The sequence below is a fragment of the Schistocerca serialis genome, chromosome 4, assembly GCF_023864345.2.
Source record: "Schistocerca serialis cubense isolate TAMUIC-IGC-003099 chromosome 4, iqSchSeri2.2, whole genome shotgun sequence".
Classification (NCBI taxonomy): Eukaryota; Metazoa; Arthropoda; class Insecta; order Orthoptera; family Acrididae; genus Schistocerca; species Schistocerca serialis.
The window spans coordinates 776,850,872-776,876,680 of record NC_064641.1 but is presented as its reverse complement, the minus strand read 5'-3'; the positions used below and the strand labels follow the sequence as shown (position 1 = coordinate 776,876,680).

The following is a 25,809-nucleotide window of genomic DNA, read 5'->3' as shown; positions in this document are numbered from 1 at the left end:
AAGATATGTAACCTTCAGGTGCAGTTACAATGTGCAAAGGAGGAACTAGATAGGTTGAGGAGGATGAAGGATGGTGAAGAATGGGAACTGGCAGTTGGCAAGAAGGCAGCTAGGAGGAAGAGGAGGAGGAGGTATTCAGACAGTTATACTTTGCGTATATGCAATAGATTAGACCAACTGTCAGAGTTGAGTGGAGAGGAGCCTCTTGTAGCTGTAGATGTAGAGAACATGCAGCAGTCCTCAGCAGTGAGGAGGCCTAGGTCAGTTGCAAAGTCTAATAGAAAGAAGAAGGTTTTGCTGCTAAGTAGTTCCCACGGTAGAGGTGTGGGCCAGCAGTTGCAGGAAGTGTTGGGGAGTGAGTACCAGGTCACCAGCATTGTGAAGTCTAGTGCATAGTTGGCTCTTGACTGACAGCATAGGGGAGTTATGTAGGAATTTTACGGAGGAGGATCAGGTAGTGATAGTGGATGGGCCAGGGAACCGTCTTGATAGGGATGGGGAATATGATGTAGGTGGTGACCTGGTAAAGATAGCTACTCAAACTGGTGGCACTAATGTGCATTTCGTGCAACTGTTTCAGTGTCATGATCGGCCTAATCTTAATACGGCTGTTAGGCACGTCAACATGGGGCTGGGGAGGGCGCTGATGGCAGAGGGCATGGGTCACATTTCATTGGTGCCAGTTGGGTCTATCAGTAGATCAGATTTCACTAAGCAAGGCCTGCACCTCAATAGGTATGGGAAGGGGAGGTTGGCAAAGCTTATAGGTGACAGTGTAGTGGGTGGTGGTGGAATCACTCATGGAAAAATTCCTGTAGTTGTTGGTGTTAGAGCTGCACCTTTTTTTTTTAAATTGAGGTCAGCTGATAGGTATACCTGCTTAAAGGAAATCCCCCTAACTAAGGGCTCATCTTCAGATGGCATCATGTTTCCAAGTAGTGAAGGAATTAGCATATTACATCAAAATATAAGAGGTATTATAGATAAAGTTAGTGTACTGCTTATAGATGTTGACTCTGAAATTATTGGTATATCAGAACATCACTTAAATAATATGACGATTCAGAGGCATGGTAATTGGAGGAAATGAGAGAAAATGCCGTATGAAAATAGGGGGAAAGGAAATAGAGCAAGTGAATAACTTCAGTTACTTGGGAAGTGTAATAAAGGATGATATGTATTGCTCAGCAGAAATTAGGAAAAGAATTGCAATGGCAAAAAAAGGATTCAAGAGGAAACAGAAATTACTTTGTAGGCCACTAAACAAAAATCTGAGGAAAAGACTTGCCAAATGTTACATCTGGAGCATTGCACTGTATGGTGTGGAGGCCTGGACATTGAGGAAGGAAGATGAAAGAAGGTTGGTGGCACTAAAGATGTGGATATGGAGAAGAGTGGAAAAAGTGAAATGGGAAGACTGAGTAAGGAATGAAGAAGTATTAAGGAGAGTTGGAGAAGAAAGATACATGCTGAAAGTAATCAGAAAGAAAAAACAGAACTGGAGTGAACATTGTTTGAGGATGGACTGTTTATTGAAGGAAGGAATCGAAGGAATGGTGGAGGGAAAAAGGGGAAGAGGAAAAAGAAGATATCAAATGCTGGACAATATCAAAGGAGACAAATTTTCAGGAATGAAACGACTGGCTATGGACAGACAAAAGTGGAAGAGGCTTAACCCATGACAAGACCTACCGTAAGGCAGAATACCATACCATACCATACCATACTACTACTACTACTACTACTACTACTACTATTATTTACCAGGATGTAAATTAGCTGGCTGTTTTTCAAGGAGTTCCTTGTGGAGTGGGGGAGTGGCTATGTACGTAAAAAACAGTATTCCATTTGAGTCCATAGATGTGTCACAACACTGCACTGAACGGCTATTTGAATATTGTGCAGCGGCAGTTGAATTTGTTGTTTATAGGTCCCCTAACTCTGACTTCAGAGCATTTCTGCTCAAGATAAAGAAGGTTCTTGATTCAGTTTGTAGGAAGTACCAGAAATTAGTTATATATGATGGTGCAAGGAAAAGGATGTTGGTAGATCTCCTAAATTCATATGATCTGATGCAGACTGTGTTTGTTCCAACTGTGGTGCAGGAGAACAGAAGCACAGCCAAAGACAATATTTTTATTCATTCTTCATTACTAGATGGGCACTCTGTTAGTAAAAGGGTGAATGGCCTTTCAGACCACGATGCACAAATTTAAAAGTAAAAGGCTTTTGTACTCAAACAAATGTCACATATAATTACAAACTATGTAGGAAAGTTAATCCAACAACAATAGAGAGTTTTTTAAACCTTATCAAGGACCAAGAGTGGCTGGATGTTTATAGCGCCAATAACATAGATGATAAGTATTATGCTTTCCTTAACACATTTCTCATGCTCTTTGAGAGCTGCTTTCGATTAGAATGTTCTAAATGGGGTACTAACAGTAATAAGCAGCCTGGGTGGCTGACTAGTGGGATAAGGATATCATGTAGAACAAAGTGGGAATTATATCAAAATGTAAGAGAAGTAGTCATAATCAAGCTACAGTAGCCCATTACAAACAGTATTGTAAGGTGCTTGAAAATGTTATTACGAAGGCAAAGAGTATGTGGTATGCAAATAGAATAGCTTATAGACAGGATAAAATTAAAACCATATGGTCAGTTGTGAAGGAAGTGTCTGGTCAGCAGCACAAGGTTGACAATATAAAGTCAGTTCGTAGTAAAAATATTTCTGTTACTGATATATCAGATATATGTACAGTATTTAACAATCATTTTCTGAGCATTACTGGTGAATTAAATAAAAATTTAGTTTCTACAGGGAATCACATAACTTTCTTGGCAAATGCCTTTCTGAGATTGATGTCTGAAATACTCCTCTGTGATAACAGACAAGGGGGAGATTGAGTCAATAATTAAATCACTGAAGACTAAGGACTCTCATGGTTATGATGGAGTGGCTAGCAGAGAATTAAAGTACTGTGTTGCACATGTTAGCCCTGTATCTAGCCATATTTGTAATTTTTCCTTTAGGAATGGTCAGTTTCCTGAATGACTGAAGTAGTCAGTAGTAAAGCTGCTTTATAAAAAGGGAGAAATGGATAATGCAGATAATTTGAGACCTATTTCTATGCCAGCAGTGTTTGCTGAGGTTTTGAAAAGGCTGTGTATGTAAGGATAATTGATCATTTTATATCACATGATTTGCTATCAAATGTACAGTTTGGCTTTAGAAGTCGTTTAACAACTGAAAATGCTATATTCTCATTTCTCTGTGAGGTACTGGATGGGTTAAGCAAAAAGTTTTGAATGCTAGGCATAGTTTTTGATTTAGCTAAGGCATTTGATTGTGTTGATCACAAAATATTGCTCCAGAAACAGGACCATTACGGAATACAGGGAGTAGCTCACAATTGGTTCACCTCTTACTCTAGCAACAGACAGCAAAAGGTCATTTTTCACAATGTTGATAATGGCTGTGATGTGGGGTCTGAGTTGGGGCTACTCCTGTTCTTTATTTATATAAATGATATAGTATTACGAATAACTCTAAAATATTTCTGTTTGCTTATGACACTAGCTTGGTAGTAAAGGATGTTGTGTGCAACATTGGTTCGGATTCAAATAGTGCAGTTCGTGACTTAAGTTCATGGCTTGTAGAAAATAAACTAATGTTAAATCACAGTAGGACTCAGTTTTTACAGTTTCTAACACAATTCAACAAAACCTGATGTTTTTTCACAGAACTGGCATATGATTAGTGAAGCTGAAAATTCAAATTTCTAGGTGTTCAGATAGATAGTAAACTGTCGTGGAAAGCCCACATTCAGGATCTTGATCAAAGGCTTAATGCTGCCATTTTTACTATTCAAACGGTATCTGAAATGAGTGATTGTTCAGCTGAAATGAGTGATTGTTCAGCACGAAAATTAGTCTACTCTGCTTATTTTCATTCGGTTATGTCATATGGTATTGTATTTTGGGGTAACTCTTCCCATTCTAAAAGGCTCAGAAACAGGCGGCTCGGGCAATAAGTGGTGTAAGTTCACGAACCTCTTGTCGACCCCTGTTCATGGGTCTGGGTATTTTGACATTGGTCTCTCAATATATGTATATTCCTAACTGTCATTTCTTGTTAACAATATTAGCTTATTTCCAAGAATAAACAGCTTTCACTCAGTTGATACTCGGCAGAAATGAAACCTGCATCTGGATCGGACTTCCTCAACTCTTGTGCAGAAAGGTGTGCCGTATACTGCTGCATCCATTTTCAATAAGCTACCACTCAAATTCAAAAATCTTAGCAGTAATCCATGCTCTTTCAAATCGAAACTGAAGAGTTTCATCATAGTTCACTCCTTCTATTCTGTCGAGGAGTTCCTTGAAAAATTAAGCTGATTCTTGTTGTATGTTGATTGCATTTACTTAAACTTATGGACTGACCTTTTTCCATTTCATAAACATTTTAGTTTTATCTGTTATTACTTTTATGTTGTAATTTCATATACTGACATGTTCCATGACCCTGGAGATTTGCTCCTCAATTTGGTTCTACAGAACTTGACGAGTAAATAAGTAAATAAATAAATAAAAACCACCAACCAAAATCCTCGAGTCAATTCAGTATCATTTTTATCAATAATTATTTACATTCAATGTGCAGGCCTCAATTGCACACAGACATGGCATAAGAACCACAGTGGCCCCAATGTGAGTTTTCTATTTCTTTATTTGAGCCTTTCCTGAATATCATGAGTCAAACCTTAATAACTGACATTCACACTGCTGGATTTTCATACCACTGCAATATTGAAGTCAAACTAATTAAAATTATTTGCTTTGCAGCACTTTCCATATTAAACAGCCTTACTACATGGCTTTGGTGTCACAACAATTTCTTTGCACAGACACTAAGCTCAATGTATGCTTCACATTCAACATTGAATTGTTGATCCTGTCTAGCCATATTAGCAAGTGCTTCGAGAAATACACAGGAAAGTGTTAACTGTTGTGAGTTGGTATTTCTCTATCTTGTAATTAATCGATTAGATTTTCCAGCTAGGTTATGACTAGAGGTCTGCGCGGATGCGGATATCCGCGGATATATCCACGGATATCCGCAGTATTTGTTACTTGGCGGATAAAATCGCGACCGGCGCGGATATCCGCGTGTCATCTGCGGATAATGAGCAAGGCATCTGCCCAGTACGTATGTTGCAATGTTAGTTGAAAACTTCAAGTCTGTTGACATTCTTGGAATCTTGCAGCGCCCGGGTAGAGCGGATGTCTGTTGTCCTCAGCCCCTGGCTACGACTGACGTAGCTGTACCCAAGAGACCTGCGCCTAATCCGTTTCCGCGACCGTGTCATTTGTGTGGCCTGTGTAGTGCTGTCTGGGTGGCAAACCTGCCCACTGTCTGCCAGACAGGTGCCCGTTGCAATTTTCCGCTGCCTTCAGTTAGCGCTTTGTGGTGACCGAGTGACAACGTGCATCGTAGCAAATATCAGTGAGAGTTCTTTCTTCAAATGAACACCTTATCGATGGATACAATTTCATGTAAGGTGAAAAAAGGTAATTTTACATTAGTGAAGGAAAACAAATTGAAATCGCCAATTTGGAAAAATTCGGATACGTATTTGATGGCAACGAAAAGATAAAAGATATAGTGGCTTGTTTTGCATGTAAAAACTGGACATAAAAGTGGAACTTCAAATTTGTTAAAACATTCGTGTGAGACTGGACAAAGTAGCATAATTACTTATTTAAATACCAAGACAGACGTTAAAGTTCCTGAAGTTCCGCCAAATTTGAAGACAGAGCGGTGGCACGGCAGGCCTTGTAATTAATTACAAGTGGGATTTCAAACTACGGCTCACGACCACCAACAAGCTGTGACTGCGATAGCCTGTGGAAGATTATTCTGATCACATTGAAAACTTACAAAATATTCAAATCATCCAAAATAATAATGTGTCTTTTAATTTACCAGCCAATTAGTAAAGATAAGGGCTGAAATTCGTAACAAAATTGAACATTTTAACTGTAACTCGGTATTGCTTAACAGGGAACAGTGCCTAACATTTGAAGTTATGGGGCAGTGGTTTTTATATAGACATCTTGAAATCGTTTGCAGCTCTGTTAAACTTTGAAAAAAATTATTTTTTTAACATTGAAAGTATTAACTGCGAAATCTACTGCAAATTTTATCTTAGTAATTTAGACCAATGTTGAGGATGTTTTAAAGTGTGAAAAACTTTACTTAGTTGAGAATGAAACAGACATTTCATTTATCGCTAGGTCTTAATTCGATAAACCAGCCAAAAGGTGAGGTTCGAGATTTCAATCGTATTTTTAGCTAAAGCTAAATGGACTCCTAATTTCTATAACCAGTGATTTTGTTGTCACTCTTCGGAAGACGAGTTATTTCTTCCAGACAACGTCAATTATTGCTGGCAGTTTAATTTTTTCACAGGTGTGCCAGCATTTTGCAGTGTAGGCCTAATGCTGTAAATATTTTCACCTGGAAATGACGAGTACTGAATACGTAAGCTATAATATAATCATCAGCTGGCATGAATGGCTTCAAAATTTGACACATCCAAGCAGTGAGTACAAAAAAACTGTCGGTAAATAATGCAATGTGCTAGTAACACCTTAAAACCATCTTCATTTTCAGATGCCTTGGGACAAGCAGTGAAATATGATTGTTTCTATACATGTATTTTCACCATTTAATACTATTACATTGAATGTTATTTTTTTAAATAGTGTTTCCAATCTCATGAGATCTGGAGCGCCAATGCTTTCCTGTTTGGAATGGTTTGCTTTAGAGTAGGTATAGAGCATTCCCTGTGATTTAAGAAGTCAAAAGTAGTTAAGTTGTCGCAGAAATGGCACCCTAACAATAACTATGTCATTACATACCATAATTCTAAGTACTACTGTCCATTGCTATTAATTACTCATTCAAAATTTAAATATATGCGGATGTGGATAAGAAACTTGTGGATGCGGGTTAATTGCTGCGGATGCAGTTGTGGATTAGGACCTTGCAGATGCGGTGCAGATGCGGATTCTTATCCGCGCAGACCTCTAGCTATGACTAATCTTTTTCTCAACAAACACCCTGAATAGCCACCACTTCTGAGAATCACCTTCATATACCAATAGCAGACCCATCACCATCTTCAATGTTGATGTTATTCCAATGAATAATGGTAAGTTAGCTTTCTCCATCACAGGTAGGTCAATCACCAATGACTAAGTACTACCTCAGCAGAAGGACAGAGGAAACAATCTGCATTAAATAAGGTTGTTTTGGCATTTGGAGGAGACAAGCGACATCAACATCTAAATAAATTTAATAATTAGTTCAAATGAAGATTCTCTGTCTCTGATCTTCTGGTCTGCCTGACACCTATCTCTTCATCTCTTGTTTACTCTCATCCTCATTACACTCACCTGAGTGACATGCCTTTCCTTTTTAATCTTCCTCACTTTATTATCCCACTCCCCTCCCTGAGGAAGGAACTAACAGTTCCCTCCACTGGTATAATGTAATTACTTTACTTTTGTGTGTGTATCATCAGCCTCCTGAAGACAAGGAATGGGCAGTAACTCTGTTTCATATTTATTAAACTAAAGAATTTGATGTCCATGTTAAATTTTAATTTATTTGAATACACAACCAGACTCTGTTTTTTACTCGTCATCAGATCTTAAAATTGCAGCAACACTTAGGACTTGCTGTCATAGTTTCCTCAAATGGTTCAAATGGCTCTGAGCACTATGGGACTTAACATTGGAGGTCATCAGTCCCTTTGAACTTAGAACTACTTAAACCTAACTAACCTAAGGACATCACACACATCCATGCCCAAGGCAGGATTCAAACCTGCGACTGTAGTGGTCACGCGGTTCCAGACTGAAGCCCCTAGAACCGCTCAGCCATTCCGGCCGGCGTATAGTTTCCTCAACATCTTTCCTCACCTTCATTATTCTGTTATCAGTCTGTTGCCCACAAAATCCTTCCACTGAAGTTCTTCTCTTGATACTTCAGCTGCACCCCTCCTCATGCCCTTCCTTTTTTTGTGTACTTTTAATTATTTGTTTGTTTTGTGTTTCATACATTCAGGATTTTTTATTCTCCTCAGACATTTACTAAAATCCTACTAACAAATTCATAATGTTTCGTCAAGTATTGAAGTCACATTTCCTCTTAGGCTACTTCCTTAACACATAGCTCTCACAACAGCATTATCAGATGTGACATTTCAACAGCAGTATTTGCAGATAAGAGACTGTAAAAGCAAAGCTTGATCCAGCCACCACATTTCCTTTACTCTTCTTCCAGCCCTCCACATCTAAATAGCTTCAATGTAATTTTCTTCTTGATATGTTTGGCACTGCGTCGCAAGGTCCACAAAACAAAAGGTCCAGTGCTACATCAACCAACTTGTCTGGGTTTATCACAATCACCAACAAACTCTTCTTCATTGGGATTCGTAATAAATGGAAAGAAAATCTGTACTGTATTCCATGCCCTAAAACTAGGATACACACAGCATAGAGAGCTGATTGTATCATCATCATGCAAGATGGAGATCCTGTTAAGCAGTAATTATACATTAACCTTAGCACATCTACATAATCTGTGGCAACAAATCAGCCTTGTAAATTAACATAGGAAAAACAGAATACTACACTACTGTTCTCCAAACCACATTTAACAATGGGAAAAAAGAAGTCTTACACAAATGCTTATCTGGAAATCACTCACACATACAAGATCTGTTCAAAAAATTCCAGAACATTTGTAATTTCGCACCAATGGTGTTTTAGAGCGAAATGCAGTTGTCATCCCTCCACACACCTGTGTGTAATGTGTAACTGCCAGAAGTTTCATTGTTGTATGTATGTTAGTTATTGTTTCAGTGCTGCATTGAAGAGAACGTTGTGTCACACAGTTTGAAAATCCAGAGATGGGAGAGTTAGAAGAGCAACGCATCTGCATTAAACTGCATGAAACTCAAGAAAACTTTTACAGAGACACACCAACTGATGCAGGACATCTACAGTGATGAGTGCTTAAGCCATACTCGGTGTTACAAACTGTTCACACAGTTTAATGACGGAATTTAAAAATAATGACCCTCATTCAGGACACCCTTCAATGTTTACTGACAACACTCAAGTCAGGAACATCAATGAAATTGTGTGTGCCAATCAAAGACTGACTGCCCAAGAGATTTCAGAAAAAATATCACATTTCAGTTGGATCATGTCATGAAATCCTGACACAGCAATTTGGAATGCATCGTGTTGCTGCCAAGTTTGGCCCACAGCTCATGGGTCAAGACCAGAAAGACCTTCACCTCGCAATCTGTGAAGAGCTTTCGGATCATGCAATTGAGAACAAGATGTTCATTAAGAGAATCACAACTAGTGATGAGATGTGGGTCTATGGTTATGATGTTGAGATCGAGGTTCAATCTTCACAATGGGTCATGAAACGTTCTCCGAGATCAAAAAAAGCTCGTCAGGTCAGGTCAAATGTCAAAGCCATGCTGACAATTTTCTTTGACTCTGAAGGATTAGTTCATCATGAATTCATGCCACAAGGACACACTTAATCGATGGTACTATTGGGACATGTTACGACACTTGCAAGAAAATGTAAGGACACGGCCTGAAACGTGGTGACAAAATTCATGGCTCTTGCATCATGATAATGCACCCGTACATTCATCCCTGTTGGTGCATAACTATTGCAAGAAAAATGAAATCACTGTGCTGCCTCATCCTCTGTACTCTCCAGACCGTCCCCCTGCAGACTTTTTCTTATTTCCAAACTTGAAAACCCTGTTGTAAGGATGAAGATTTGAAATGATAGACGAGATAAAAGAAAATTCACGAACAGCACTTCACACGATCCAGCAAGAGACATACCAAAACTGCTTCCAGAAGTGGAAACAGCACTGGGAGCAATGTGTCAATTGTGGAGGAGAGTATTTCGAAGGAGACCATGCACAATAAGTAAGAGGTAAGCATAGAAAAATTTTGTGGACAAAGTTCCAGAATTTCTTACACAGACCTCGTACACTGGCCTTGGCATAAACAAAGGGGAGCCTGACTCTTAAGATAATATTTTCTTTTATCCATCATTGATCACTTTCGTTAAGCCTTGGTACCATTTGTGCACACTAACGGATCTTAGTGGTAAGTGGATGTTCATAGACCTCCATTGGGCCGCAGCTGTTTAGTTTTGGCTGCTTGGCTAAGACCATGTTTGCAACAAGTTGTTCAAGACATTGATTGACTTCTGAGATCAGATTCATCAGATTAGCTCTACAGGTCTCTGTGGTAGTTGCCTTCAGCGTCACATTTTCAAGGTTACAGAGGTTTGATTTTTCTCTATTAGTAACTTTAGTTGATGAATATCTGCCATAATGATGAATGTTTCCATCAGCTTCTGATCTATAACATTCTTGCTTCAACTAGTTCTTCTCTAACAATCTGCCTGCACTGGAAATCAGGGAGTTACTGTTTTGTCACATATTTTGCACACTATACCACCTAGTGTGCAGCATAATTACTACTTCTCCACACTAACAAATAAAAATTACAGCAAATTCTCAAATTTTCTGTTCTAGTATCAGCTCTTACCACTACACTGTCAAGTCACATGTCAAAATCAGCCAAGTCTCCCCCAAGTCTATGTTAGCACATCATCAATGTTCTGCTATCTAATGAGAGACAAATTAACAATGAAATGGGATAGACAGCTACTCACCACACACAGAAGGCACTGAGTAATAGACAGGCACTTATAAAGTACATTTAAAAGTAGACTAAGCTATTGACTTGAATTCAGTCCTTCTACATCTGAGAAAGGACTATGTCCAATAGTTTAGTCCACTTTTCATTGTACTTCATATGTGTCTACCTGTTGCTCAATGGCTCCTCTATGCACAATCTATCCTATTTCAATGTTGTTATTCTATTCCCCTAAGCGCAATCTGTTCTTTTTCATTGTTGTTATTAGTCGTACTTCACAATATTTCTAATCCAAATTATAATGCCTGGATACACTTTAAATATGTTTCATACTCTTGTGTTAGTTGTTGTTAATATCATATCACATGCAACAGGGAACTGTTCCCTTAAAAAATTACAAAAAAAGTCTGTATTCAAATGCAAAACCTATCGCTAGCAGTTTTACAATTATCACAACTATAGTCGAGGCAGTGTAAGAAGATCCACAGAACTTCATCTACATGTACATGTACATCTACATCTACATCTACATCCATGCTCCGCAAGCCACCTGACGGTGTGTGGCGGAGGGTACCTTGAGTACCTCTATCGGTTCTCCCTTCTATTCCAATCTCGTATTGTTCGTGGAAAGAAGGATTGTCGGTATGCTTCTGTGCGGGCTCTAATCTCTCTGATTTTATACTCATGGTCTCTTCGTGAGATATACGTAGCAGGGAGCAATATACTGCTTGACTCTTCAGTGAGGGTATGTTCTCGAAACTTTAACAAAAGCCCATACCGAGCTACTGAGCGTCTCTCCTGCAGAGTCTTCCACTGGAGTTTATCTATCATCTCCGTAACGCTTTCGCGATTACTAAATGATCCTGTAATGAAGCGCGCTGCTCTCCGTTGGATCTTCTCTCTCTCTTCTATCAACCCTATCTGGTGCGGATCCCACACTGCTGAGCAGTATTCAAGCAGTGGGCGAACAAGCGTACTGTAACCTACTTCCTTTGTTTTCAGATTGCATTTCCTTAGGATTCTTCCAATGAATCTCCGTCTGCCATCTGCTTTACCAACAATCAACTTTATATGATCATTCCATTTTAAATCACTCCTAATGCGTACTCCCAGATAATTTATGGAATTAACTGCTTCCAGTTGCTGACCTGCTATTTTGTAGCTAAATGATAAGGGATATAGCTTTCTATGTATTCGCAGCACATCACACTTGTCTACATTGAGATTCAATTGCTATTCCCTGCACCATGCGTCAATTCGCTGCAGATCCTCCTGCATTTCAGTACAATTTTCCATTGTTACAACCTCTCGATATACCACAGCATCATCTGCAAAAAGCCTCAGTGAACTTCCGATGTCATCCACAAGGTCATTTATGTATATTGTGAATAGCAACGGTCCTATGACACTCCCATGCGGCACACCTGAAATCACTCTTACCTCGGAAGACTCCTCTCCATTGAGAATGACATGCTGCGTTCTGTTATCTAGGAACTCTTCAATTCAATCACACAATTGGTCTGATAGTCCATTTGGTCTTACTTTGTTCATTAAACAACTGTGGGGAACTGTATCGAACGCCTTGCGGAAGACAAGAAACACGGCATCTACCTGTGAACCCATGTCTATGGCCCTCTGAGTCTCGTGGACAAATAGCGCGAGCTGGGTTTCACACGACCGTCTTTTTCGAAACCCATGCTGATTCCTACAGAGTAGATTTCTAGTCCCCAGAAAAGTCATTATACTCAAACATAATACGTGTTCCAAAATTCTACAACTGATCGACGTTAGAGATATAGGTCTATAGTTCTGCACATCTGTTCGACGTCCCTTCTTGAAAACGGGGATGACCTGTGCCCTTTTCCAATCCTTTGGAACGCTACGCTCTTCTAGAGACCTACGGTACACCACTGCAAGAAGGGGGGCTACTGTCAGATTTCAACTGCAAAGTGCTAATAACTGGTGGCGAAAACACTAGCCACCTATAGAGTAGTGATAACACAGAGGTGTTGCCACGGTGACATTTACAAAATCGCGTAACGTTACTGACTGAGATAGGCCTGCAAAGCTGAAATGCCCAGCCCACTGCTACCGTCAGGGGTCAAATTACAACTCGACTATAGTTATACACAATATGCAATTGAAGTCTGTATTTTCACAGTACATGGCCTTGGCAAATGAACCGAGAACTTTTTTCTCCTTAACTTCTGTAAGCAGAAGAAAGTGTTTGGGAAATTACTATGATTGACAACACTGGCTCATACAGTACACACACACACACACACACACACACACACACACACACACACACACACACTTTTTAGTCCACAGTGGTTGTATGAACACAGAAAACAATTACATAACATGCTTATTTATCATATTTTCATTGTTATTATTCTCATCACTACCAAAAATTCATTTCATCCAAAACAATGTTTGATAGTTATTTTAAATTTACTTTCAATTACACACTAATTACCCTGCACTATTGCATTTCTAAGCTTTACTGTGACACTGTTGTGGTAGACACATAACTGTATAAGACACATAACAGAATAATTAATGATGGCTGAGACCACACTTGTGCAGAAATAATCAGGAAGACTTTTAAGAAAAAGCACCTAATGCAATCAAGTAAAAAGCAAAGCATCAATCTGCTGATATGTATATGTTAACTGTAATGTGCTTCGCTACCAGAACAGAAACTTGTGGCCTCAAATAACTACCACAACAAAATAAAATCACCAGGCCATCTAAAAATTTCAAGGAAATTTTCATATGTTGAGACTGTCAGAGGCACAAAAATTAGTGTCCACACTCTTGGGGATAAGGCAGTTCTTAGAAGAAGAAAATAGCAAAACAAAAGGCACCATGTTCAATACTGTCTTCAAATGTTCCTTCATTTAGAAAAAAACACAGATTTTGCACATGAACCAGCACCAATTTTGTAATTTACTGCAGATCCTGCGGGCACAGAAATGTTCCATTTGACTGGAAAAGACCATAAGTCACACTCTTACATAGGAAGTGCAACTGATCCACATCACAGAACTGCCACCTTTTATGACTCATTTCTATTTGTAGCAGACTCCTAGAATATATGCCAAATTCAAAAATAATGGGCTACATGGAAGGAAATAACTTATTCCATAGAAATCAATAGCTCTGGATACACCAATCATGCAACACACAACAAGTGCAGTTCACATGTGATATCCTCATGGACATAGAGGAAATAATATTGCTTCGGTGTTTCTAGACCACTGAAAAGATTTTGATTTAGGACCACACTGACACTATGTAAAGAAAACACATTCCTATAGGATATCTAACCAAGTTTGCAACAGGATCAAAATTTCTTGATAAGAAGGATGCAACACATTGTCCTGGATGGGGATTTATCTACGAACACTGAAACAATATCTGGTGTATCACGCATGGCACCAAAGCTGTTCATGATATACATTAATGACTTGCCAATTGCAGTGACATCCAATTTCATCATAACTAAATATCAGCCTGATGCAAAGACTGGCAACTAATTCTTAATGTAGAGAAATGCAAAGTTGTGCATTTCATGAAATTTAGAAGTGTGTTATTCTTTGACTAACATATTAATGAATCACAATTAGAGTCACTCATGTCATAGAATTATTTGGGAGCAACAGTGCACACAGATATGAAATGAATGTAGAGAAATGCAAAGTTGTGCATTTCACAAAATTTACAAGTGTGTTATTCTTTGACTAACATATTAATGAATCACAATTAGAGTCACTCATGTCATAAAATTATTTGGGAGTAACAGTGCATACAGATATGAAATGGAATAGTCACGCAGACTCAGTTGCATGGAAATCAAATGGCATGCTCCGATTTATTATGTTGCACCATGGCTTGCATCACTTGGCAGTTAAAAACCCAAGGCTGGGTTAGCAGAAAAATGTTGCTACAGGCTGATGCAAGAAGCCTTTCAGAAGGAAATGAGGCACAAGCTAGCAGGATGTACTTTTGCAAGAAGCTAAAGGCCGACTTTGCCAGCACAGCAAGAATCGTTGCCACGGCTGCAACACCAGTGACGGAACAGAAGTATGTAATCAACCTGTGCAGCAGCGACCTCAGTTTCAGCATGTCTAGGCCCAGCACCAGGCTACTTCCCTATACTCTGTGATGAGCACTAATGGCTTGAAAAAACAGCCAAGGAATCGAGCCACCATAAATACCAACCATTTCAACTATGCAATGTCCGTCACCACATGTAGTCAGCTGCGAGAGTTACTCCACCCAAGTCATCCATTAAAAATTAGTCATCTAACCACTGCTACAATGCTGATTTCATTAGGTACAGAACTACTTTCTGTGCCTAGGCCTGATGCTGCCAGAAGTCAAACTGGTGGCTTCGAACCAGAGGACCATCTGCTGGCTGACTACTACTAACTTCAGGGTGCCTACCTGGGACTCCAGGGTTCACACCTGGGCCTGGCTAGCTGCCACCCCACAGTGTGATCACACACTGCTACTGCAGGCTTGCCCCTGCATGTCACTGTCACTGAACGCGATGCTGGGGTTCTTGGTTGCACTCTGGGTCCTCAAATGCTCTCCGCCCTGAATCACGAAGCTACATGAGGCAATGTGAGTGAATGCGGAATCTGTCATAGCAGCATGCTGTCCGCCTGCCTGGGGGCCTGATGCTACACTACTCCACTGAAGTGCTGACAATGTAACCTCACCTCAGCTGCACCTGCTCAACACGGTGATGCTGCACATTGGCCATTACATGAAGCTGTTTGCTGACCTGAGCACATTTCCCCAACTGAGAACAGCCTGTGTCTTGGGGATGTTGACTGTTACCTGACAACACTGTCACTATTGTAGTATTGTGCCTTTCGCTCCATGCAATCGCTGTTTTTATGACTTGTTGCTGGACATCCAGCTGACGCCATGAACCCATTGCCCTGCTAATCGACACTATCCCTGTAGCAGGATACTTGACCTCATCCAGCGGTCCTGAAAGCACGTTATAACTGATAGGATAATGGGAAACTGCACTTTGTCTACAGGAAAGATTGCACACAAAACACCTATACAGCACATATCTGCATACTGCTCAAGAGTATGAGACTCAAATTAGAAAGACCTCACAGAGGACATGTGGTGTACACATAGGAGGATGGTGAAATAGTCACAAGCTTGTTTACTGGTGAGAGAGCTTAATAGAAATGAGTAATCTTAACTGCCACACATTTGATGAAAGACACTGTACGTTTCATGAGCACCCTCTTAGAAAACAAAAGCAATCTTTCAGGATGGAAATCATGAACATTCATCAGCAAGAAACATCTCTGTTACATAGGAAACACCAGGAAAATAACAGTTCACACAGTGGCATATAAACAGTTATTCTTCCCACATTCCATCTGCAAATAGAATGGGATGAAACTTTACAATGTCTGCATAAAAATTACTTTCTGCCACACACTTCACAGATTCACTTAGTGTAGAAGTAGTATAAAGACATTCTCTCACATATTCATTTCAGTCTCAGCTGTGAGTCTGATAATAATAACAATAAAAAGCTAACATAATGAGTCAGAATAATTAAGATGCAATGATTTGCTTAACTCTTGGTACAAGTATTTATAATAAAAATGTACAGCTAAGAAGTTAGGTAACCATAATGCACATAGTGTAGACAAGATATGATGATGTCAAGTGGTGTCCTATGCTTTTTCCAGATAGGATGCCATTCAAGTGCCAGTAGTTCTCAAGGCCTTCAAATTGCAGATTTCAGCTGTGTCACAGGACCTGTGACGAATCAGGATCCTCAGAAGGCACTTAGAAATTGGAAGCAAATGTCCCATTGCATCCAGGCACTTAAAGAAACACATGAAATGTATTTGAGTTGCGATTCTGAACAACCATCAGCTGTATAAGGGAATGATGACAGTAAAAATTTGTGCTGGATGCAAGCAGTCACCTTATGCGTTGTTCCTCCATTGCAACTGTACTCGTACACACATTATGTAATTACCTTATAGGGAAGGACATTTTAATTGAAAGTCACTGCCTAGCATTGACAGATAAATATGATACTGCAATGCCTGTGTTGTTAATAAGAACGACACAGTGTTCTGTGGTGCATGTTCCTTTTGATATGTATGCATGTCCAAAAGAACATTGCACCATTCCTCTTAATAACACAGGCACTGCAATATCACACTGACAGAAATGCTGGCTGACCATTCTCTCAAACAGTATACATACTCCATTCATAAACTAGATTAGTCTGTAGTTATTCAGCTTACATGGGTCTTTTCCTGGTTTCAGGATGTGGATGATAATACTGTCACACAACTGGGAAAGAAGTTCTCCTTCTTGCTTAATATGTCTGAAATCTCAAAAGTGTTTTTTTTTTCTTTTTTTATGTGCTTGAAAAGGAGTTTAAGCTTTTGATTGGGGATCTTATCAACTCCTGGGATTTGTTTCAACTTGCTGCTAAAGTACTGTGTTCTCCAAATGGGACATTGAACAATTCCAGATGTGTCTAGAAGGATAATTCTTTTTCCTCTAGCAAGCGTTTACAGGCAAGGAAAGAAAGAAAGAGGATAACTGCTAAACATGGGCATGTAAGCAAATTGTACCACAAAAAATTCAGCAATAGCCAATGGATTAGTACTAATGACAACATCGAAGGAAATCCTGAGAACTGTTGTGGGCAACTGATGGCCACAAATACAGCAGAGCTTGCATCATACTTTTGAGGATAGATAATACATATCATATATTGATTCCAGCACCTATGTTTTCTTTCTTATTGAAAATGATGCCTCAATACATCGTTTTCACAAGCAACTGAATGCAGGGTTGCATTTGTGTCACTGAAGCACCTAACTGTTCTTTCTAATAGCTACAGCTGTTTCCTTCGAGCACCATGGTGCATGTTTTTGTTGGGGAAGGTCCAGAGGTTGCTTCTGCAACATATGTAATCATGTCACTGAGTTCTTGTATCAGAGCATCAATCCACTTCCGTTGACTGGCTTTGCATGTTTTCAGGGTTACGAGTTAGCTTTCCTGCGTGATCAATGTGTAAGATATTTGTTGATGGTTTTTGAGGGAGAGAAAGCTTAAAACGTGGTCACTGCCATAGAGGTTAATGAAGAAGTCGCACCGTATCAAAGATTCGAGGTCCAGGCTACAGATTCTAAGATAAATAATAATGTACTGTGGGCGGTACTTAAGCATAGTGGAGCTCCACAACTCTGGTCGCTGTGAAAATTTTGTCAGCTTGATTTCTGGTACCAAAGGTGATTGTGCTGCTCTGTGACCTGCAGCCTACAGCTCTTCTAGCCATTGGTTAGTTGAGGCCATTGGTCTGTTCCGTTCTGGGGGGAGGAGGGAGCCGTGGCATCGGGTCTCCTCTCTGATAATCCTGGAGGAAATCTACGCATCTCTGGCTCCCTCAGAGGGATAGCTACCACCAGTGCGGTGGGTTTGGGGGCTGAGGGAAATGGCATTAGTGTTGTTATGAGGCTAAGATTATTAAGTTACATGACAATACCCCCACAACAGATTGGTTACAGTGCTGGATTTTGAGTGGCTGAATTAGTCCATACCAAACACATACAGTATTCTTCTCCAGATGACCCATGGTTCTGCAAAATTTAGAAAGATTACGGAGGGAAAACCCTGAAGGAGAACATAAGTGATTCAACCGAATTAAGTGAGAGTAATTTTCAAAGGCAGAACTGAGTCTATGGATTTTTCTAAAAACAGCTGTCAACACAAAGTTTCACTCAGGATGGAGCTTCCCTTACTTGTCTTTTATGACAGGCAGTGGTTACCACGGAACTATTCTAACCCCCCAATACTGCACGGGAGAAAGAACGTACAATAGCACAATGAGTTGCCTTTAAATGAATTATATGTTTTTAAGCTAATGGAGAGCCTTTTCACTTCCTAAAACTGGCAAAAACCCAGGATTTATCTGAAAAATACATCCCACAAGAGATCAGGAAACAAGCAGTTGGTTGTGGCTAAAATAACTCAGTACTCATGAATTGTATTAAATATTTCTTTGAGTTTTTTTCCTAATATATAGAATACTGAGCACATTAATACAATGTTAAGGTAAATCATCTACGAAAATCAACCCACATACTTCAATATTGTCAGTTGGTATAAAAGCCCGTAAACTTCGATTTCTTAGCACTACATTTGGAGCAATTATGAAGGAGAACCAACTCATTTTTGATGAGAATATGTGAAGTAAACACGTGTCTCATTGCTGAAGGAACCATTCCAGCATTTGCATGAAGTGATTTGTAGAATTCAAAGAACATGTAAATCTAGATGACCAGAGTGGGAATTGGACCCAGTTCCTACCAATTATGAGTTCAACATTTCACCATTCTGCTGTGAAAAGTCAATTTAGATTTATTATTTCAATGCTTTTCTTGGTAATGTTTGTTATTATAATTTAATGAGAGCTGATCTACTTCCTGACAAATGTTATTACAATTCTGCCTCTCCAAAAATATTAAATTTTTGGTCTGACAAGTGTACACAACAGCTATCTAAAAAGAATGCCAGAAGAACAAAATTATATTAAGCAATGACGAATGTATAAGAACAAATTTTTTAACATAAAATTCAAAAAGGTATGAAGTGTTATAAGCATTCCAGTGTGTTTTGATACATAAGCATTAACTGGTAGAAACTAATTAATGTCAGTTCATGTCTCATAAAGCATCTTTAGTGTTCAGTTGAAATTTCAGTTAAATTTTGATACTTTACACAACTGAAATCTGAAATGTTTTACTATAAACAATGGTCTTACTGTAGACCCAGAAGAAATAGACCACATTTGTAGGACTGGGGATCACAGATTGGGCAAATCCATCTAGTCCTCGAGTTGGGGAATTTGTCATTTAAGGCTGCTCATCTCAGTAAGGAGAAATATGAAAGAGCTCCATCCTGCAATAGAGTAATCTTATTCCCACTCACATATCCTCATTCTTCAATTTGTGGTAATTTCATTTCCAGTAAATCAAAATAACATCTCTACAAAGAAACGATTGCTTTACTGTTGGATGGAGGGAAGACAGCTAGTATATGCTGAGAGGGAAGCAACATTTGTGGTAACAGGTAAAGCTCCTCTTGAATGACGTACGGTTTTGGATAAGACAAGTTATTTGTTAGTTTGTTCCACCATCATACATATTGTCATGTTCGAGACTGTGAAGAGTGCACTGTGGAATGTGAAGAAAAGAAGAAAAATCTGTTCTCAAGCTTAACCTCATGTCTAATCTGTACCTTGTAAACATGAAGCCATAAATGCAATTCAGTTGCTACTCATCATATAGCAAAGATGCAGAGTCCCAGATAGGCACAACAAAAAGACTTTCGGAAAGTGAGCTTTCGGCCAACATAGCCTTTGCTGGCCGAAAGCTCACTTTCTGACAGTCTTTTTGTTGTGCCTATCTGCTACTCAACATCTCACATATTTGATGTGCAGCAACTATCCTTTTCATAATATTGTTACTTTACATGGTGGATTTTCCATTGTTTCATAGATGCAATTCTTATGACAAATTGTGAGTGGTATCTTCTGGAACATGTAATAATAAAACTTTGTAACATATCATTCTTGGCCATGCAGAGGGTGTCTTTCTTGTGGCCATTAGGGGCACAACAGCCAGCTACTGGTGGTAGTGGACTTTGTCCATCCTGGAGCTGACATATGTCTTCCTGTAACCTATGTAAGTATTTTCTTGTTTGGAACCTACAATGCTGGTTTAAAGGCTAGTGACATTCCCAAGGTGGCAGACGTTGAATTTGAAAGTGTATCCCTGAGAGTGAACAAGGAATTCTGATTTCAACATAAGAACTATTTCTATTCACTTATGTAACAAGACTGTCAAATCCTGGAATTCTTTTTATGATTCTGTATTACAGTTTATTCTTGAAATACTTCTAATGACAAAACACTCTGAATACTGAGATACATCATTTGTGTAAACTATGGTCCCACCAATGTGTTTAACTACACCATGCAAGGGAACCTTTTAAATTAGAGAGAAAATGAAACTCGTTCTGTCATTAATTACATGTTTTTGGTTATGCCCACTCTTAATATGGTATATACTGTAGTGATCTAGGCCTCTACAAAAATTTATATGAGAATTATATTTACTTATCTTTATTATAACTTGTCACTACTTCGACAGCATATGTGAAAGTTGAGAATTTCTGCAGTACAAATTAAGCCCTCGAACAACATGATACATAATAAATATTGTTTAGTCACTCCTGACAACAATAGAGAAATTCAACACGAAAGCCATTTAAATGATTAGTCACTGGAGATACAAACCTCATCGTTATTGGCTTCCATATTATTTCTTGAAGATAATTGTGGTGGCTGGTCAATAATGTCAATCAATATCAATTCAAACACTCTAATTAGTTGTATGAGCACAGGTGCATCCCTAATGCCCAACAACTTCATAAATGTTTCAACAGTTGCTCTTTTTCCTGCTAAATGGCTCCTGACACACTTGACACAGCACATATTGCCAACAATTCCCACCATAATCTCCTAAAAAATGTAATGCCTTGTTATAATGACATTTACTTTGTTTTATTCCACACAAAATAATAATGCAGGGTGACAATTACCGAACTATATGAAATAAAATCATCACAACTACTGAACTCTGGACGGTTTGCTTTAGAACATTCAAACTGCTCGGTTGGCCACGAGGTGTTATGGAAATTAGTAGGCACTGTATGGTTTTGTTTAGTGAGAAAGCCCACTTTCGTTTGATTGGGTTCATCAATAAGCAAAATTGGCACATTTGGAAGAATAAGAATCCGCATTTTGCGAACTAGAAGTCTCTTCACCCTCAATGGGTGACTGTGTGGTGTGCAATATCAGGCCACGGAATAATCAGTGCGATATTCTTTGATGGCATGGTGAATACCAAATGGTACGTGAAGGTTTTGGAAGATGATTTTATCCCCAAAGTGACCCTGATTTTGACAAGACGTGGTTCATGCAAGATGGAGCTTGGCCCCATCGAAGCAGGATAGTGTTCGATCTCCTGGAGGAGCACTTTGGGGATCGCATTCTGGCGCTGGGGTACCCCGAGGCCGAGGCCACTGGCATGGACCTCGACTGGCCGTCATATTCTCCGGATCTGAACACATGCAATTCCTTTCTGTGGGGCTATATTAAAGACAAGGTTACAACAATAACTCCAAAACCACTGCTGAGCTGAAGACAGCCATCCAGAAGGTCGTCGACAGCATCGATGTTTCGACACTTCAGCAGGTCATGCAGAATTTCACTATTCGTCGATGCCAATGACGACAGACATATCAAACATGTCATAACCTACATCCGAATGTTTGTAATGATGTTTTCATGTTGAACGAAGTGTATGCACTCTGTGGTTTGTAACTAATTTACATTTATTTTTTTCATGTAGTTCAATAACTGTCACCCTATATGAAATGCTTAAAATATATGTCTTGAAAGCTACATAAAACACATAATGTATTCTATAAATATGAACGAGGTCTGTTAAAAAAATTCTGGAACTTCGTCCACAAAGTTTTTCTACACTTACTTTTTACTTATTGTGCATGGTCTCCTTCAAAATACTCTCCTCCATAACTGATACACCAATTCCAATGTCATTTCCACTTCTGGAAGCAGTCTTGGTATGCCTCTTGCTGGATCATGTGAAGTGCTGTCTGTGAATTTTCTTATATCTCATGTATCACTGCAAATCTTTGTCCTTTTGATGGGGGTTTTCAAGTTTGGAAACAAAAACATGTCAACAGGGGCCAGGTCTGGAGAGTACAGAGGATGAGGCAACACAATGATTTCGGTTTTTGTGCAACAGTCACACACCAACAGTTGAATGTGCAGGTGTGTTATCGTGATGCAAGAGCCATGAATTGTCTCACACATTTCAGGCTGTTTCCTTCTCTAATATTCTCACTGGCATGGCAACACATCCCAATAGTATCATCGATTAACAGTTTGTCCCTGTGGCATGAATTTCAATGATTTTCCTGACATGAGAGTTGTCGGTAGACACCAAAGGGCATCCTGAAAGAGGATCTGCTTTAACTTCTGTCCAGCCATTTTTAAACCATGTGAATCATTCACAACACCAAGTACAGCTTAAGCACTCTCATTTGGTGTGTCTGTGTAAAGATTTTCTTGAGTTTCATGCAAAATTTAATGCAGATGCATTGCTCCTCTAACTCTGCCACCTCAAAATTCGCAAACTATGTGACAACGTTCTACTCAGTACAGCACTGACATAATAACTAACAGACATACAACAATGAAATTTCCAGCAGTTGCACATTAAACACAGACATGTTCAGGGATGCCAACTGAATTTCATTTCAACACACAATTACCGTGAAATTCTGAATGATCCAGAATTTTTTGAAAAGACCTCATAATTGACACGAGTGAAGCCTCACTTTAGTGTGCAATATGTCTACAAGTATAAGTAGTTTGGCGATGAAACGTCTTGATCAAAATATATAATTGAAGATCAAAAGTAACAGCTTATTGTATTGTCACGGTAGGCATATAAATTAAACACACACACACACACACACACACACACACAACTGTACAGATGCACTGCCCCAGCTGACTGCAACTTGATTGGGATGTGAGGTCCTACCAAGTGGAGTGAACAAGAGGAGAATGGTCACAGGGAGGGTTGAATAGATGGGAGGGATGTAAACTGTCCTGGGAAAGTCTATTAACAAAGTTTCAAGAACCGGTTTTAAATTATTACTCTAGGGATATAATACAACCCTGTGCATATCATTCACATAGGGATCGTGAAGATAAAATTAGAATAATTACTGCAGCACAGAGGCATTCAAACACTCATTCTTCCTGTGCTCCATACGTGAATGGAACAAGAAGAAACTCTAATAACTGGTATAATGGGACATACCCTCTGTCATGCACCTCACAGTGGTTTACAGAGGATACAGAAATACACTGTGTTACAAAAAGATACGGCCGAACTTTCAGAAAACATTCCTCACACACAAAGAAAGAAAATATGTTATGTGGACATGTGTCCGGAAACACTTACTTTCCATGTTAGAGCTCATTTTATTACTTCTCTTCAAATCACATTTATCATGGAATGGAAACACACAGCAACAGAACGTACCAGCGTGACTTCAAACACTTTGTTACAGGAAATGTTCAAAATGTCCTCCGTTAGCAAGGATACGTGCATCCACCCTCCGTCACATGGAATCCCTGATGCGCTGATGCAGCCCTGGAGAATGGCATATTGTATCACAGCCGTCCACAATACGAGCACGAAGAGTCTCTACATTTGGTACCGGGGTTGCGTAGACAAGAGCTTTCAAATGCCCCCATAAATGAAAGTCAAGAGGGTTGAGGTCAGGAATGCGTGGAAGCCATGGAATTCGTCCGCCTCTACCACTCCATCGGTCACCGAATCTGTTGTTGAGAAGCGTACGAACACTTCGACTGAAATGTGCAGGAACTCCATCGTGCATGAACCACATGTTGTGTCGTACTTGTAAAGGCACATGTTCTAGCAGCACAGGTAGAGTATCCCGTATGAAATCATGATAACGTGCTCCATTGAGCGTAGGTGGACGAAACTAAAATGAGCTCTAACATGGAAATGAAGCGTTTCCGGACACATGTCCACATAACATCTTTTCTTTATTTGTGTGTGAGGAATGTTTCCTGAAAGTTTGGCCATACCTTTTTGTAACACCCTCTAAATGTAGATGTAGTGTGTGGCTGCCTGCAGGGAGGGAGAGGCAGCAAGTGCGTGTGATAAGAATGTGGCTCTGGTGAGATCAGTTCCCCCCATCCTCGGAAATACGGAAGCGTCCAATCTAACACGTCGGCTTTGACTCATGACGTCACAAATATAGCGGAAACAACAATTCCAATATGGCGGATATAGAAACGTTGCATACGTATCACAAAGACGAAAACACATAGAAAAACAACACACACAAAGGTTTCACAAGAACAATCTGCTAACATTGATAGCAAACAAAGATAATAATAAACAAGTGGTACTCAAGGCCAGGCAGGGGGGGGGGGGCTGCGCCCCCCCCTGACCCCCCCCCCCTGCCAAAAAAAAACTCCCAACCTAACCTCGTATTCAGGGCTACGCTACAGATCAATGTGTAGGTCAATCAAAAGATAAAAAAAAAGAAACAAATAAAAAAAAAAAAAACAATATTGATTCATTAGACATAACGAGTAGCGACAAAACATATAGACCATAAAGATTGAACAATCTAATGGCAAACTGATAAAAGCCTCATAGACGACGTTAAAACAAAAAGTACAGTAAAAAGGTAAACTATATATTACAGGCCCTAAAACTCCTACTAAGGTAACGTCAACGAGGCAACATCTACAAACACGCCACACTCACAAACCAAACTCCGCGCCGTAATGACGTCACACACCACAACACCCTTACGTCACAGGTCAAAGCCGACGCGTGAGATCGGATGTTTCTGTTGACCCCCATCCTCTCACACAACCACACCACCACCACAACCATCACAATCACAACATATCTGGTCTCTGTACTGTAAATGGAAATAATTCTTAAAAAAAGAAGAAGAAAACCTTTGATTCCATAACATGCCATGCCTCAATCTTCACTAGCTTCTGTATCACACCCACCTCCGTAGCTGGCCCCGAATCTGTACAGCACTCACTCTACACTCATGTCCTTATCATCGTAGCCTCTGTCTATCTCTGTTCTATCTCTTCATCTCAGTCCACTCCTCCTCCACTTCATTATACACCACACACAAATCCCTCTGCCTGTGCCATAATGAACTGACTTGTGCCATATTCCTATCCCATGTGCTTGTCGCATCTTCCTCCCAGCAGTCAGTTAACCTTTCCATCCCTGCCTTACTTCTGTCCTCTTCTAGCCCACTCCATCTGACAGAACCCCATCAAATTTC

The 25,809-nt window shown here is 39.6% G+C and overlaps 1 protein-coding gene across 1 annotated transcript in view; it reads right to left on the bottom strand.

Annotated features, from left to right (window-relative positions):
* LOC126473338 (uncharacterized) overlaps positions 1 to 25,809 on the bottom strand; it is a 102,381-nt gene that overhangs the window by 64,859 nt on the left and 11,713 nt on the right. The window contains exon 4 of the mRNA XM_050100332.1: positions 21,152 to 21,376. Coding sequence (XP_049956289.1) covers positions 21,152 to 21,376 — 225 coding nt within the window. The remainder of the gene's footprint in view (positions 1 to 21,151; positions 21,377 to 25,809) is intronic.